Raw genomic sequence first — 15,727 nt, 5'->3', positions numbered from 1 at the left:
TGGCCTATTTATGGGCACAATGTTGCTGTTGTTGGTAGATGTCTATTCACAATGGATTGAAGTTTGCAAAATGAGGTCTACAACATCCCACTTGAGATGTTGCATCAATGCTTTGCAACTCATGGTGTGCCAGAGGTGTAGTTTAAGACAGTAGCATAGGGTTTCCTAGTGCCAAATTCCAAAGGTTCATGGCCTTCAATGACATTAAACACGAGTCAAGCACCATACCACCATTAGTTGAACCTTCTATCCAAATATATAAGGCTGGCATGAAAAAGCAAACACCTGCTCCATTGGAGACTAAAATAGCAGGGTTTCTCTTGACTTACAGAATCACCCAGCATACGATGACGGGAATAGCTCCAGCCAATTTGGCACTAGCCTTCACTTCGGGACCATATTGAGCCTCTTGCTCCGAATTTTGCTGGGAGGGTGAAGAGAAGGCGGACTTGTCAAAAGAGGAACCATGATTCTTCGAAAATATAGAGGGCATTTGACACAGATGATCCAGTCTTTGTTAAAAAGTTTGGAAGTGGTCAAGATTGTGTTCCTGGAGTTGTGGTGGCCAGAATGGGGTCACTATCATATGAGCTGCAAGTACAAGACAATTTACTGGAGATGCACGTAGAACATTTGAGAAGATGGGAACCATCCCACGAGCCATTGCTGCTGCCTTATACTACTTTCAGGCACAACTGGATAAGTGGCTGATCAGCCCGTATCAAGCCAAAGTGCTACTCCCACTGGAACTGAAGAGAGACACAGATTCCAGAGGAGCGTCAGCGTGAGATAATTGCAGCAGAATCCACCTCGATAGTTGAGCCATTGCCAGTTGAGCTACATTGCTCCCAGAGGAATTGAAAGTCCCGTGACAGAGTTTTTGATGGACTGTGTACAAGACGTGTTTCTCTCAGTACTGGTGTTTTGTCAATTGTCTTTGTGGCGAGAGAAGGGATCCAATGACTGGAAACTGGAGACTCGAAACATTAGCTACCCCCTCTCTCCACAAATACCTCAGTATTTTCTGGTTTTACTTCCTTTACTACAACTTCTTATGGAAGTTTATCTTGAAACAAAGGATTGTTTTGGTATTCACTTGTGTAAATGAAAATATGTACAACAGTTCAAGCGGTTTGAATCATCTTGCTTCTCTCTAACAACCTCTCTAACTCAAAAACAATAATCCTCCATATTAGCTCAACATAAATACATGTTTGAAATCTATCTACTAGGGAATATAGATTTGAAAATCTATCTATTGGCTTTCTGAAAGAAACAAATGGATACATTGGCCTCTATGTTAATCAGTATAGGTTATAGAGGAGCCCAGAAAGGACAGGTCAGGAATATTGCCTGCCTGTTGATTTTACCAACAGGGCCACATTCACTGACTCCTGCTCAGATTGACCAACTGCACAAGCAGGCATGAGAAGAAATTTAGCAGAACACTAATTGGAAGAGGCAGGATGGGAGACCCAAGCACTCCTTGAGGAGATTGGGAGAAAGTACTCTTGCTCTGCTTTGCCCAGCAGAAATACCCCCCAAAAAGGAGATTTTTAATATTTACGTAGCCAGTTATCACCTCCGCCAGTCTTAAGTGTGCTGCTGGGGACTTACGGTGACGGGCATGTACTGGGCAGTCGCACATCAAATACAATAAAATATGCACTTTTGGACGAATTTAGCCAGAAGATCCGTACTCATTTTACCCACAAATAAGGAAGGAAGAGAGGAGAGGTGCAGAATGCCAGCAAATGGGAACTCAAGAGGCTGCAGAGAAGGTAAAAGTGGAGGAAAAGGTCAGGAACAGCGAGCGAGCGAGACGGCTGACCCACGAGGCAAGGGGTCCCAGTCTACCCCCGAGAAAGGGAGACCGACGACACAAACGGTCTTGGTACCAAAACATCCAAATCGTCAGCCTGCCAGAGGGGATCGAGGGACCCAGCAGAGAATGTGGCCCAGATGCTGGGCAACTTAGTCAGGAGGGACAGCTTCGACAGGGCAGACATGTCACTCCGACCGAAGCCCAAAACCGGAGAGCAGCCAAGGGCGATAATCGGCAAACTACACAGATACCAGGATCAGGAGAAGATCCTGCGTTGGACAGGGCAGACAAAGGCGAGTAGTTGGGAAGGACACAGAATATGGGTGTACCAGGGCATTGGGGAAAACCTGGCAAATGCAGGGCCAAGTTCAACCGAGTGAAATCGGTCCTGTACAAAAATGGAGTAAAATTTGGGAAGCTATTCCCAGCCAGACTCTGGGTGACATCCCAAAGCAAGGAACATTATTTTAACACCCTGGCAGTGGCAGACACGTTTGTGCAGACAAGGCAGCGTTGAAGTCGAAGCAGAGAAAGAAAGAGGAAAAGTGATGGACATGGACAATGTTTGCGCGGGACAGTACTGCCTCACTTTGTCGGTTTTCGGCAGCCTTCTTCGAGGCGATGTCCAAGGTTGTGGGGGTGAGGGTGGAGCCGTGCCCAAAAATGGCAGTCTTCAGGGTATCGGACCAGCCAGAGCTTCATATGGTGAAAGAACTGATGCCCTACATTTACTTCCTTAATTGCCCGCCAAAGAATCCTGCTCGGCTGGCGGACAGCAGCACCACCCACAGCTGCAGCTTCAGACTGGCTGGCAGACCTGTCGGAATTTCACCACCTGGAGATCAAATATACCAACCACGAAGCAAGGGGGCAATTCATCGGCCTGTTCCAGGACCTGTTTGAAGCCAATAACGGATAGACAGGGAGGGGGTCGGGGGGGACGTTTGGGGCCACAGAAAGTAGACAGGAACAAGGGAGGGGGGGCGGGGCAATGGGGGAAAGAGATCCAAGGAAACACTAGGAGCGTTACCCAGGGAGAGACTGACGCGGGGGCCAGAGATCCACCTGACAAAGCTGTAAGAGCAAAATGAGCGATAGATGATCCATCTATGGCAGAGGAAAGGGCCTAAGACAGGGCCCGAAAATAGTAGGAAAGGGAAGGGACAGGGGAGAAGAGGGGATGCCAAAAAGGAACAGCATGCAAATTATAAATAATAACCACTTCAATCATCTCCTGTACAGTATTTAAATATAAAATTCAATAAAAACATTTTTTTTAAAGCATGTTGGCGGGCAGCCAAATGCGCTGGACTCTCCCCAATGTTCAGCTAATTCTGTCATAGCAGTGAAATCATAGCGTCTCAACATTTGAATGTTAACTCGGCCTCGACAGGAACCTTGTCGATGGCCTGATTTGGGGCAGCAAAAATTCAAAAGGCTGGGAAGGGAGTGGATTGAAACCAGGAGGTAGAGTTTTGAATTTTAATTCCATCTCTGCACCATTCCTGCTGGGTGGTGGATGGTTAAAAAGCATAACCACAGAGTCTGAGACTGAAGATAACTGTGCATGGCTAGGTTGGCAAAATCATAGAACATACAGTGCAGGAGGCCATTCGGCCCATCGAGTCTACACCGACCCACTTAAGCCCTCCTATCCCCTTAACCCAATAACCCCATCTAATCTTTTTGGTCACGAAGGGCAAGTTATCATGGCCAATCCACCTAACCTGCACGTCTTTGGACTGTGGGAGGAAACCGGAGCACCCGGAAGAAGCCCACGCACACACAGGGAGAACATGCAGACTCCGCACAGACAGTGACCCAGCGGGGAATCGAACCTGGGACTCTGGCGCTGTGAAGCCACAGTGCTATCCACTTATGCTATCATGGTATACTTTGGGAAATTTTGCACGCTGTATATGCTCTGGCCTCAATAACTCAAAAGTCTGTGTGCACAGCAATGATTTCCAGTCACACTCACCTATAACAAAATTTATTCCAACCGTGTCAAATTTATTCTATCACACCTGACTGGATCATTTTTCTCACATTTGACACTCAGCCCTGACTTCCAATTTATCGAGAGTGGGAAGTGACTTAAAATGAATTGAAGAATTGAACAGTTGCATATTAGGTGTGAATCTAGGAAGGTTGACAGCATGCTTCTTGCTAATTTACATTTTCTGCCTCCAGAAAATCAACTTTCTGCAATTGTGAAGCAATCATAAAATATTCAGCACCTCTGTAAGAAAATACTTTCCACGTGGTTTCTAACTTGTTACTTGAACTTACCAGGTTTCAATTTAATATATCTTCATAGAATTTACTATCTCTATATATCCAAATATCTATCAGAACTCTAAATATTTCCAGAACAGAGCACCAAAAGAGAGTCATCATAAGTGTAATCTGACTCACTGCAGGCACAATTTCAGAAAGTTCGATAAGTAGATTAAAAAGAGCTAAGGCACACATATTTCTGGTTCAACGATCTCATGCAAAACAGAATTTGTTCCACATAAAATCATATTTCTTCCAGCTGACCGATGCGGACTGTATTAAATGCAATTTAATATAGAAATTTCAAATAGCTTAAAACACAAAAATGGCCATTATTTTCTTCCAACTTGCTTGTAAACAAAGATTAAATAAGATATTAAAAAAAGGGATGTTAAAAAATATATTTCACAATAACAATGAATTACGTGGCTCAGATGGTCTAATCTTCTCACCCACAGATTTGAATCTGCTGGTTGAAGGAAGTCCGCGCATGTACACTGCACCAAGTGTAGGCATGTGGTGGAACAAGATATCTGAATTTGTTTTGAGTTTTTTCAAATGTCTTAAAAGGAAGTCACAGAGGGAGTTCTCAGCTAAAAGTGATGAACTGTGTAAATTTGCAAATTGCAAATGAGACACACATACACAATAAGTATTAATAAGTATTTTTAAACAGATACTCAGAATTTAAAAATATTTAGCAGAATATTTTAGTTAATAGAATATTTTATTATAATCAATTCCTTTGCTTCCCCTTCTCGTCAAACAAGAACCCACTGAAAGCAAATTGTGAAGCCTTTCTGGTGAACATTTTATAAAGACGAGGCTAATTGCAGTCAGCTGAGCTCAAAACATTATACTTCATGTAGCTGTGTGGGCAAGAGAAAACAAATTAAGGAAATATAACATTGGCTTAGAATATACAGCTGGCAAACTTCAGAGGCTCCTTTCTCCTGCTACCATCCAGGACCCAGACCCCTCAACTGAACTTCCAAAGACGAGGCACTGAGCACCAGGATATTTTCAAAGTTGGAGTAAGACATTTTCATGGTCACACCGAGTTGAGATATTTTCGGGCATTCGAGTCCTAGCCAGGCCAGAATTAGATTAGATTTGTGCTAGGTCAAGTGAGGCCACGTTGTGCCTCGCCAGCAATTTTTTGGGCTGATGAGGATGATGTCTTTTAGTTTTTTACAAATCACTTGCCAATGACTTTCTACATTCTATTAATTAAGAGGCATGTTATTATTTAATTATACTCCATAATGACTTGGTTGGCTGGCTAATGAAAGATATGAAGGGCAAAAAGAGGCATAGGAAACAAAGCAGCAATACTGGCGACATAAATGCATGAGATTTCAGGGAGGAAGATAAAATTCTCCCACATCCTGAACCTGGAGAAATTGATAAGACTGTGCAAGACTTGCATTGCAAAGGGAAAATAAGACAAAGAGCTTGCAGTTAAAGAGCACCATTCACATCCAGCAGACACTAAAGTATTTTACAATTAATTGTTTACTTAATTTGGAAGTGCAGGTAAAAATAACAGCCAATTTGTGCACAGCAAGGACCTACAAACAGCAAATTTACAAATGGCCAGTTAATCTGATTTTGGTGGTGATGCAAGGACATTTGTCGGCAAAGACACCAGGAGATCTTGCTACTTTTCTTCAAGTGTCACCAGACAAGCAGACAAGACATTGATTTAATGTGTTGTTCAAATAATGGCACCTCTACAATGTTGCATTGAATTCTTAAATTGCAGCTCTCAGCCGATTCAACAAATTTCAGTCTATCCACATTAGCACCACCCTGCACACATTTATTTTTGCCATCTCTTCACAAGTCTTACAACCAGTAATTTATACATCAAATGGATACCTTCATTGGGCTGGTTTTGCAGGTGGTACAAGTAATATGCAGGAAGTGTGCCAAAAGATTCATGCATCTATGACAATAAAGAGTGACTGGCACATAATTATAGGCACACTTTTGCCACATGCATGTTGGCTACAGGTGGCTCTGAATCTTTATTGCATCCAGTGCTCTCAAACGTGTTGTACTGCTGCCTGAAATATCGCAAAGAAGCCAACACTGGAATGCCAATTCCAAGCTTAGCAGGTTACTTGTGAAAGTCAGCATCTGATAGTCTGAACTTCTATTTGTGTATTAGGTGTTCGGGATTCTTTCCTAAGAGGAAGATTTCCCCAGTTTCAAGTGTTGTGTCAATATTTTCAGTGTTGAAGGAGAACTGAAATGGGAGCCTACTAGGAAGTCTTGCTCAGAAGGTACTTCCTCCTCACTTTCTATCTCTGCATTAGAGTTCCAATTCCAGGTCTCCCGATTTCTATCACTCCATTCCTGGAGGCCATGATTTCAGCTGCTTAGACCCCAATCTCTGGAATTCCCTCTTTAAACATCCCTCCCCCTCTCTCCTCCTTAAAGAAAATCCTTAACATTTCTCTCTTCAAACAGATTTTTGGTTCCCAGTCCTAATATCCTCCTCAGCGGATGGCTGTGTCAAATATTGTTGGACAACATCCTGTGAAGCACAAAACACAAAAGGTGCTATATAAATGCAAGATGTTTATGGATTATCATTGTGATGATCTTTATTAGTGTGACAAGTAGGCTTACATTAACACTGCAATGAAGTTATTGTGAAAATCCCTTAGTCGCCACACTCCGGCGGCTGTTTGGGTACACAGAGGGAGAATTCAGAATGTCCAAGTCACTGAACAAGCACGTCTTTTGGGACTTGTGGGAGGAAGCCGGAGCACCCAGAAACCCACGCAGACACTGGGAGAACATGCAAACTCCGCACAGACAGTGACCCAAGCTAGAATCGAACCCAGGTCCCTAGCGCTTTGAAGCAACAGTGCTAACCACTGTGATACCGTGCTGCCCTGGGGTGTTGAGATACAGCCTTCATAACCAAGAAAAAAATGGCAGGCTATTTGTCATTTGTGTTTTAATAATTCTGTTCTACCGTATCCTAGTTTCATGAACGTTTGGCCAGATTTTGAGGCATCTGTGATTTAAGAGAAAACATTTGGAAAAAGTTTGCAGATTAGTATAAAAGGAGCTGTTTGTTCAAAATTCAACAGCATCGCTAACACAAGACCCAAAACCTTAGAAATGTTAACATGGAGCAAAAGCACAATGCTTTTGCAAGAATGTCTCAAGGGGTGCACACATTTGTAACTGACGTAGATAGAAAGATCATGAGTTTTAAAAAATGGAATCAGGTATGTAAGATTCAAGTATAAATGAGGCAGTACTCATGATATTTTTAGTAATAGGACATTTGTTTCTGAACCAATGAGCTGAATAAAAATGCAAAACATTGCATCAAGAGCTATGAACTTCCAGAGCAAACTATATAGTGCAGGGAATGTAAACTTAATAGAATAATTTCAATGAATATACATATATTCCTAATACATAAAGGATTTGTTTTGGTTAGAATATAGCCCAAGAACAGGATGGGCTGGACAGGAACTAGGGTAGGTTGTTCAGTAACTTCAGGATGAAAGGTTTAGTCCCCGAAAATCGTCAACTTCTCCACAACAATTTTTTCACTTTACTTTGCCATTGGGGTTAATTTTAAGCAGTTACCCATTATACGAGTCACATATACCTTGCCTTCATCCATGGGGTTGTCACTGATGTGGACAATTAGTCCTGGGTGAGTTTTTGATGATCTGCAATTAAAACATTAATTTAGCCATAACAGATAGGGGGAAAAAAAACATGGTTGGGCAAAGCTTTCAAGCAGTATAAAACATGGTTAATAGATTACAACATGAACTTCAGCAACCATTTACAATAATGTAATTCAGCTGGTTTATCAGGCTAAATGCCACCCAATTATTCATTTATTCAGCTGTCATTACTGTTCTGAAATAAACTAAATTATGTGGCATACATTAAACGTCCTTATCCTACTCATCCCATAATTGCAGATTTGACTATTTTTGACAGGAACATCACTATAACTACAGGGCACAATTTCCAACCCAATTTTAATGCCAGTGGGAGCACAATTAGGTTTTAAGATTTTAATTTATTCAAAACTATTCAACTAACCTCATGCAAGATTAAAAAGAACCAGTGACGAAATAAGAGTAGACATAAGCCAACTGATCGGTCATCCAATCAACATAATGGACAACAGACAGATCAGCCAGACAGCATTCAGAACAGCCATATATGTGATTGAGTGCCAATCGCACAAACTTTAATTGCAGAGAACAACCTTCCCTTATGTAGCACATTAAAAACAGAAGGGAAAAGGACAGCGAGGAAGAGGTTAGGAGGGGCAACCCCAAAAGCTTTGCTGAAGAGGTCAGTTTGAAAGGGGCCATTACAGATAGTGAGGGAGTATAGATGTTTAGAGAGGGAATTCCAAATCTTCAATCTGAGACGTTTTGGGCAAAAGGAGGAGGAGGAATGCACAAGAGACTGGAGTCAGAGTCATCGAAGAAAAGGGAGTATTTTAGCTTGGGAGAAGACTGCAAAGCTGAGGAGCATGGCTGTGATGATATTTGAAAAAGGATGGCAATCTTAAACATGTGGAGTCTGGGGACCACCAGCCAATGTAGGTCAGCAAACATGGGGTTAATAACGGCTTGATATAGGATATCAGCAAATGGGTTTGGACAAACTGGAGTCCATGGAGAGTAGAGGATAAGGAGACAGTGAGAGGTGTAAACAAGCCTCCATGCAATTACAGCATGGATGAGGATTTCAGTGGCAAATGGACTGAGGTAGGGGTAGAGGTTGTCTTTGTGACAGAGAGGATATGAAGTTGGAAGCTCAGTTCAGTGACACAACAGGTTGAAAAAGGTCCTCTTCGGTCTGAGGAATCAAACAGGGAGGAGGGCGGAGTTGATGGCAAGGGCAAACAATTGGATCTCATTGAGATATAGATGGAAGCTAATGCCATGTCTGTGGATGATGTGCTCAAAGCAAAATATGTAGATGAGGTGGAGGTGGTTTGGATGGATCCATTGGTAGAGATATTATGGTTAAGATCAGATAGGTAATATAGAAATCAAGTAAGGACAGTTTCACTATGGTAGACAATGGAGGAGGAGGAATATAGTGTGGTCAGTGGTGTCAAAGGATGCAGAGAGGTCAATGCACATAATCAGAAGGGAGGCACAGTGGCTAGCTCTGCTGCCTCACAGCACCAGGGACCCGGGTCCGATTCCGACCTTGGGTGACTGTCCGTGTGGAGTTTGCACATTCTCTCCGTGTCTGCGTGGGTTTCCTCTGGGTGTTCCAGTTTCCACCCACGGTCCAAAGATTGTTAGGTGGATTGGACATGCTAAATTGCCCCTTAGTGTCCAAAAAGGTTACGTGGGGTTACTGGGTTAAGGGGATAGGAAAGTGGCGTGGGCCTAGGTAGGACGCAGGGTTCGTGCAGACTTGATGGGCCAAATGACTTCCTTTTGCACTTTAGTGATTCTAAGTCATTCATAAATGTGACAATGGACATTTTTATGCTACGCAAGGGTTGGAACCCCAATTGCAAAGTTTGAGACAGGGAGATGCAGGAGATAAGTGATAACACATTCAAGGAAGGTAGTAAGGAGTGTCTTTTAGACCAAATAGGTTGCCAGTAATAGGGATTCTAGTGTTTTACAAGTTTTAGCTCCTGTACGTCTGGGCAGATTCCTCATGCCAACATATAAATAATTACAGTAAAAAAAGAAGAGCAAGGGAGGAGCTCAAGTACAGAAAGATGTTATCTACTCCTTCTGACTGTTCTGGCTGAGGCAAGATCTTATTCATCCACGTAGCTAAATAAAAAATCTTAGACCTTGCACCCACCCACTGTGCCACACCTAAAAATACGCCACAAAAGTAATCTTTCACTTCTTTCGGTCACCATTTTCCTTCTTTCGAACTAATGTGTTTACCTAAAAGCATTTATTATCTGACAAGAAATGTGCCACGATTTAGAAAAAAATTAATTGGCTATTTAAAATTACGGATGCCTGCGAGATGTTTTTGCACATAGCCCTGTTGACTGAGGCTTGACTTTTATTCGGCAAGGGTATCAAGGGATATGGAACCAAAAAAGGTCAATGAAATTGAGGTTTTGATCAAAAGGAGCTAAAGGGCCTTCTGCTATTCTTACATCATTGAAGTTTATATTGGGGATTAAAGGGCACTCAGTAAAAAGTGACTTTAATGAGGAAACATAAAATCAGACCATTTATTGGTCCACGATAATACCAATTTACATAGCTGGCATGGACTAATCCAGTTTCAAAAACGAATCTGACCACACACGTTGGTCAGATGCTGAACCCGTTAGTGTAATTTTTAAATTTACTTAATCTCCCAATAGTCTTCCTGATTACTTCTCGAAGAAGTTGGTTAATTGGCATGACTTGCGCAACCACATTTTGGCAAGGTTTAACTCCAGTGATTAAAAAAAATACTGCCACCGAGCTGAGATTTTGAACAAAGGCCCAATACTCAGCAACATGAGGCAGATACATTTTTCGCTGAACTATTGCGTTATGGAAACAAGACAGGAATGGAATTGAGATACAAATCTTCCATGATCTAATTAGTTGGCAGAACAGGTTAAAGGATCCAAATGCCTTACTCCTATCAATCAAACCAATTTAGTGACTTGTTAAGTGGACTGGGGAAAGGTCAAACAAAAGATTTACAGTGATATACAAACTTTAACTATTCCTCTCTGGATGTACAGAGAATAGCATATGCACTTTCCTCTTTCTGCACTTAATATTAAACTGAAATGGGAACAAGGTTCCTGACTATGACTTTACATGTAATTCACTGCTAGCCTTCCTCATAGCTCCCCGGCCCCATCTCACTCATTAGTGTCAATAGGGCTGGAAAACAATTGGCCTCAGCCTTCCTGAAACGCACTTGCAAAATCCTTAGCTTGATCAGAACAAAGAAAATAAGATATGTGTCTAAATCTCAGCTGCATTAAAACATCAATTTTCAAGAGTACCATTCCTCTCCATCTTGGAAACACACTAACCAGTTTCAAACACTTTGAATAAGTTATGAGGCATTCCTTAATCTGCAAGCAATGATATGGTAAAGATTTGTGTATGAAAGCTTCCTGAAGCACATCAAACAGTTTGCCCAATGTGTATTTGACAAATTGCATGGTTCCTTCAATTAAAACTTATTAAAAATCTTTAATAAATATACAATAAGGGAGGCCAATTTACAAAACTAATGCAGACCGACATTCAAATATCAATTAAAGCTTCCTTATTGATGCCAAATAATTAAACAAATCTTTTAACAAAAGCTATTTTGAATCTGAAAGGACAAACTATCCATTACACAGTATTAAATAGAAGTTTCCAAGTGAAATGTCATCAAACATGCATTACAAGAATGAAGCACTTACAGTTCGATGGCTTTATTCCACATAATAACATAGCCTGAGAGTGTGAAAGACTCCACGTTGACAATATGTACATTGCCTCTTTCTGTGCCAACATACAACCATTTACTCTGGAAGGGCAGATGGCAAAATGTTATCCTGCAGAGAAGAAAAAACTCTGAATGAAAATATTACCCATATATTATATTCATAAATTCAACGAAAGAACATTCACTTAAAACAAGTTCTAATTAATTAAATAAAAACAGGAATATATTTATTGGGGATTTTAATGTGTTGGTTGTGGTACAGGACTAGCAACTCTCAGGTTCAAAGTTCATACTTCATCACAGCCACTTGTGAAATTTAATTCAATAAATGGTGGTTTGACTGCTTTAAAAACCCATCTGATCCACTATGTCCTGCAGGCAAATGAACTTGCTATGCCCTTCCAGTCTGACCTACATGTGGCTCTGTTCCCACTGACAATTAACTCTTTGGTTCTCCAAGCAGTCCAGCAGACTAATCAGTCATGCTAACCACTGCTATTTTCAAGAAAGCAGTCTGCTCCCATTTCTCCATGCGAACCATGAATCACAAATTCTACTGGGGCAATGTTTTTTTAAAAATATATTTATTAAAGTTTTTTAACACAATTTTTCTCCCTTACAAACAATAACCCCCCCCACCCCCCGTAACAAAAAAAAAGAGAAACTGCGCAGAGCAAGATATATACATGGCAAAATGATGTATTTACACAGCTTTGTACACTGGCCCTCACCCGTACGTGCCAGTTTCCCCAACCCTTCATGTTATCTCTTGCTCATCCACCCTCCCAGGCAGTCCCCCCTCTCTCTCCCCCACCACCACCACCAACCCCCCCCCCCCCGCCCCAAGTTGCTGCTGCTGTTGACCGACCTTCCTCTAACGCTCCGCGAGATAGTCTAGGAACGGTTGCCACTGCCTGTAGAACCCCTGCGCAGACCCTCTCAAGGCGAACTTAATCCTCTCCAACTTTATGAACCCAGCCATATCATTTATCCAGGCCTCCAGGCTGGGGGGCTTCGCCTCCTTCCACATTAGCAAGATCCTTCGCCGGGCTACTAGGGACGCAAAGGCCAGAATGCCGGCCTCTTTCGCCTCCTGCACTCCCGGTTCGTCCACTATTCCAAATATTGCTAGCCCCCAGCTTGGCTTGACCTGGACTTTCACCACCTGAGATATTGCTCCCGCCACTCCTCTCCAGAACCCCTCCAGTGCCGGGCATGACCAAAACATATGGACATGGTTCGCCGGGCTCCCTGAGCACCTTCCACATCTGTCCTCTACCCCAAAGAACCTACTCAACCTCGCCCCCGTCAAGTGCGCTCTGTGGACCACCTTAAATTGTATCAGGCTGAGCCTGGCACACGAGGAGGAGGAATTAACCCTACCTAGGGCATCAGCCCACAGACCTTCCTCGATCTCCTCCCCCAGCTCCTCCTCCCATTTACCCTTCAAGTCTTCTACCAGCGCTTCCCCCTCTTCTTTCAACTCCTGGTGTATTTCCGACACCTTGCCCTCCCCGACCCATCCACCCGAGATCACCCTATCTTGAACTTCTTGTGCCGGGAGCAACGAGAATTCCCTCACCTGCATATATCTAAAGGCATTTCCCGGGGGTAACTCGAACTTCTCCTCCAGTGGCCCTAGGCTCGCAAACGTCCCGTCGATGAACAGGTCCCCCATTCTTCCAATCCCCGCCCGATGCCAGCTCTGGAACCCCCCCCCCCCGTCCATCTTCCCCGGGACAAACCGGTAGTTACCCCTAATCGGGGACCACACCGATGCTCCCATTGCACCCCGGTGCCGTCTCCACTGGCCCCAGATCCTTAGCGTTGCCGCCACCACCGGGCTCGTGGTATACTTTGTCGGCGAGAGCAGCAGCGGTGCCGTCACCAACACCCCCAGGCTCGTTCCTTTACAGGACGCCATCTCCATCCTCTTCCATGCCGCCCCCTCTCCCTCCATAACCCACTTGCGGATCATCGCCACATTTGCTGTCCAGTAGTAGCTCCCCAGGTTTGGCAGCGCCAACCCTCCTCGGTCCCTAATGCGTTCCAGGAACCCTCTCCTTACTCTCGGGGTCTTATTCGCCCACACAAACCCCATAATACTCCTGCCTACTCTCTTAAAAAAGGCCTTAGTGATCACGATGGGAAGGCACTGAAACACAAACAGAAACCTCGGAAGGACCACCATTTTGACCGACTGCACGCTACCTGCCAGCGAGAGCGGTAACATGTCCCATCTTTTGAAATCCTCCTCCATTTGCTCCACCAACCTCGTCAGATTCAGTTTATGTAGGGTCCCCCAACTCCTGGCTATCTGGATCCCCAGATACCGAAAGCTCCCCTCCGCCCTCCTCAGCGGTAGGTCCCCTATCCCTCTTTCTTGGTCCCCCGCCTGTAATACAAAGAGCTCACTCTTCCCTACATTGAGCTTATAGCCCGAAAACTCCCCAAACTCCCTTAGAGTCTGCATGACCTCCACCATCCCCTCCATTGGATCCGCCACGTACAGCAACAGGTCATCCGCATATAGCGACACCCGATGCTCGTCTGCCCCTCGGACCACCCCCCTCCATTTATTAGACTCCCTCAATGACATGGCCAATGGTTCGATCGCCAATGCGAATAACAGGGGGGACAGGGGGCACCATTGCCTCGTCCCTCGGTACAGTCGAAAGTACCCCGACCTCCTCCGGTTCGTCACTACACTCGCCATCGGGGCTCGGTAAAGGAGCTTAACTCAATTGATAAACCCTACCCCGAACCCAAACCTACGCAGCACCTCCCAGAGATACTCCCACTCTACTCGGTCAAAGGCCTTCTCTGCGTCCATAGTTGCCACTATTTCCGCCTCTCCCTCCTCCAATGGCATCATTATCACGTTTAAGAGCCGCCGCACATTGGTGTTTAGTTGCCTGCCCTTTACAAATCCCGTCTGGTCCTCGTGGATTACCCCCGGGACACAGTCCTCGATCCTCGTGGCTAGCACTTTTGCCAGCAACTTTGCATCCACATTGAGGAGCGAGATCGGCCCGCACGATCCACATTGCAGTGGGTCCTTGTCCCGCTTTAGGATCAAAGAAATGGTCGCTTCCGACATTGTCGGGGGCAGGGTCCCCTCCTCCCTTGCCTCATTAAAGGTCCTCACCAGTAGCGGGGCCAACAGGTCTGCGTACTTCCTGTAGAACTCCACCAGGAATCCGTCCAGTCCCGGGGCCTTCCCCGCCTGCATGCTCCCCAAACCCTTGCTCAGCTCCTCCAACCCAATTGGTGCCCCCAAACCAGCCACCTCTTGCTCCTCCACCCTCGGGAATCTCAGCTGATCTAGGAATCGTCTCATCCCCTCTTCCCCCGCTGGGGGCTGGGATCTGTACAGCTCTTCATAAAAGGCATTGAATACCTCGTTTATTTTCGTCGCACTCTGAACCGTGGCTCCCCTTCCATCTTTGACTCCCCCTATTTCCCTCGCTGCCATCCTCTTACGGAGCTGATGTGCCAGCATCCGACTAGCCTTTTCCCCATACTCGTAGGTCACCCCCTGCGCTTTCCTCCACTGTGCCTCCGCCTTCCCTGTGGTCAACAGGTCAAACTCAGTCTGTGCCGTCGTCTTTCCCCAAGTAATCTTTCCTCCGGGGCCTCTGCGCATCTCCTGTCCACTCTCATAACCTCCCCCACTAACCTCTCCCTTTCCATACCCTCGGTCTTCTCCCTATGAGCCCTAATGGAAATTAGCTCTCCCCTGATCACCGCCTCCCATACCACCCCCACCCGCACCTCCCCGTTGTCGTTGGCCTCCAAGTACCTTTCGATACACCCCCTCACCTTCCCACACACCACCTCGTCCGCCAGCAGTCCCACATCCAGCCGCCACAACGGGCATTGGTCCCTCTCCTCTCCCAGCTCCAGTTCCACCCAGTGCGGGGCATGGTACGAAACGGCTATAGCCGAATACTCCGTCCCCTCCAACCTCGGGATGAGCGCCCTACCCAGAACAAAGAAATCTATCCGGGAGTAGGCTTTGTGTACATGGGAGAAGAAAGAAAATTCCCTGGCCTGCGGTCTTGCAAACCGCCATGGGTCCACTCCCCCCATCTGATCCATAAACCCTCTAAGTACCTTGGTCGCCGCCGGCCTCTTTCCAGTCCTTGATTTGGAGCGGTCCAGTGCTGGATCCAACACTGT

The 15,727-nt window shown here is 44.9% G+C and overlaps 1 protein-coding gene across 6 annotated transcripts in view; it reads right to left on the bottom strand.

The window, feature by feature from the left end:
* stxbp5a (syntaxin binding protein 5a (tomosyn)) overlaps positions 1-15,727 on the bottom strand; it is a 281,041-nt gene that overhangs the window by 166,131 nt on the left and 99,183 nt on the right. For all 6 annotated transcript variants that reach the window (XM_072504745.1, XM_072504763.1, XM_072504770.1 and 3 more), the window contains exons 5-6: positions 11,520-11,654; positions 7,746-7,809 (exon numbers count right to left, since the gene is read on the bottom strand). In XM_072504745.1, the coding sequence (XP_072360846.1) occupies positions 7,746-7,809; positions 11,520-11,654 (199 nt within the window). The remainder of the gene's footprint in view (positions 1-7,745; positions 7,810-11,519; positions 11,655-15,727) is intronic.

The sequence above is a fragment of the Scyliorhinus torazame genome, chromosome 1 (genome assembly GCF_047496885.1).
Source record: "Scyliorhinus torazame isolate Kashiwa2021f chromosome 1, sScyTor2.1, whole genome shotgun sequence".
NCBI classification, from domain to species: domain Eukaryota; kingdom Metazoa; phylum Chordata; class Chondrichthyes; order Carcharhiniformes; family Scyliorhinidae; genus Scyliorhinus; species Scyliorhinus torazame.
Note: the sequence above shows the minus strand (reverse complement) of the source record. Positions and strands in the feature narration are given on the sequence as shown.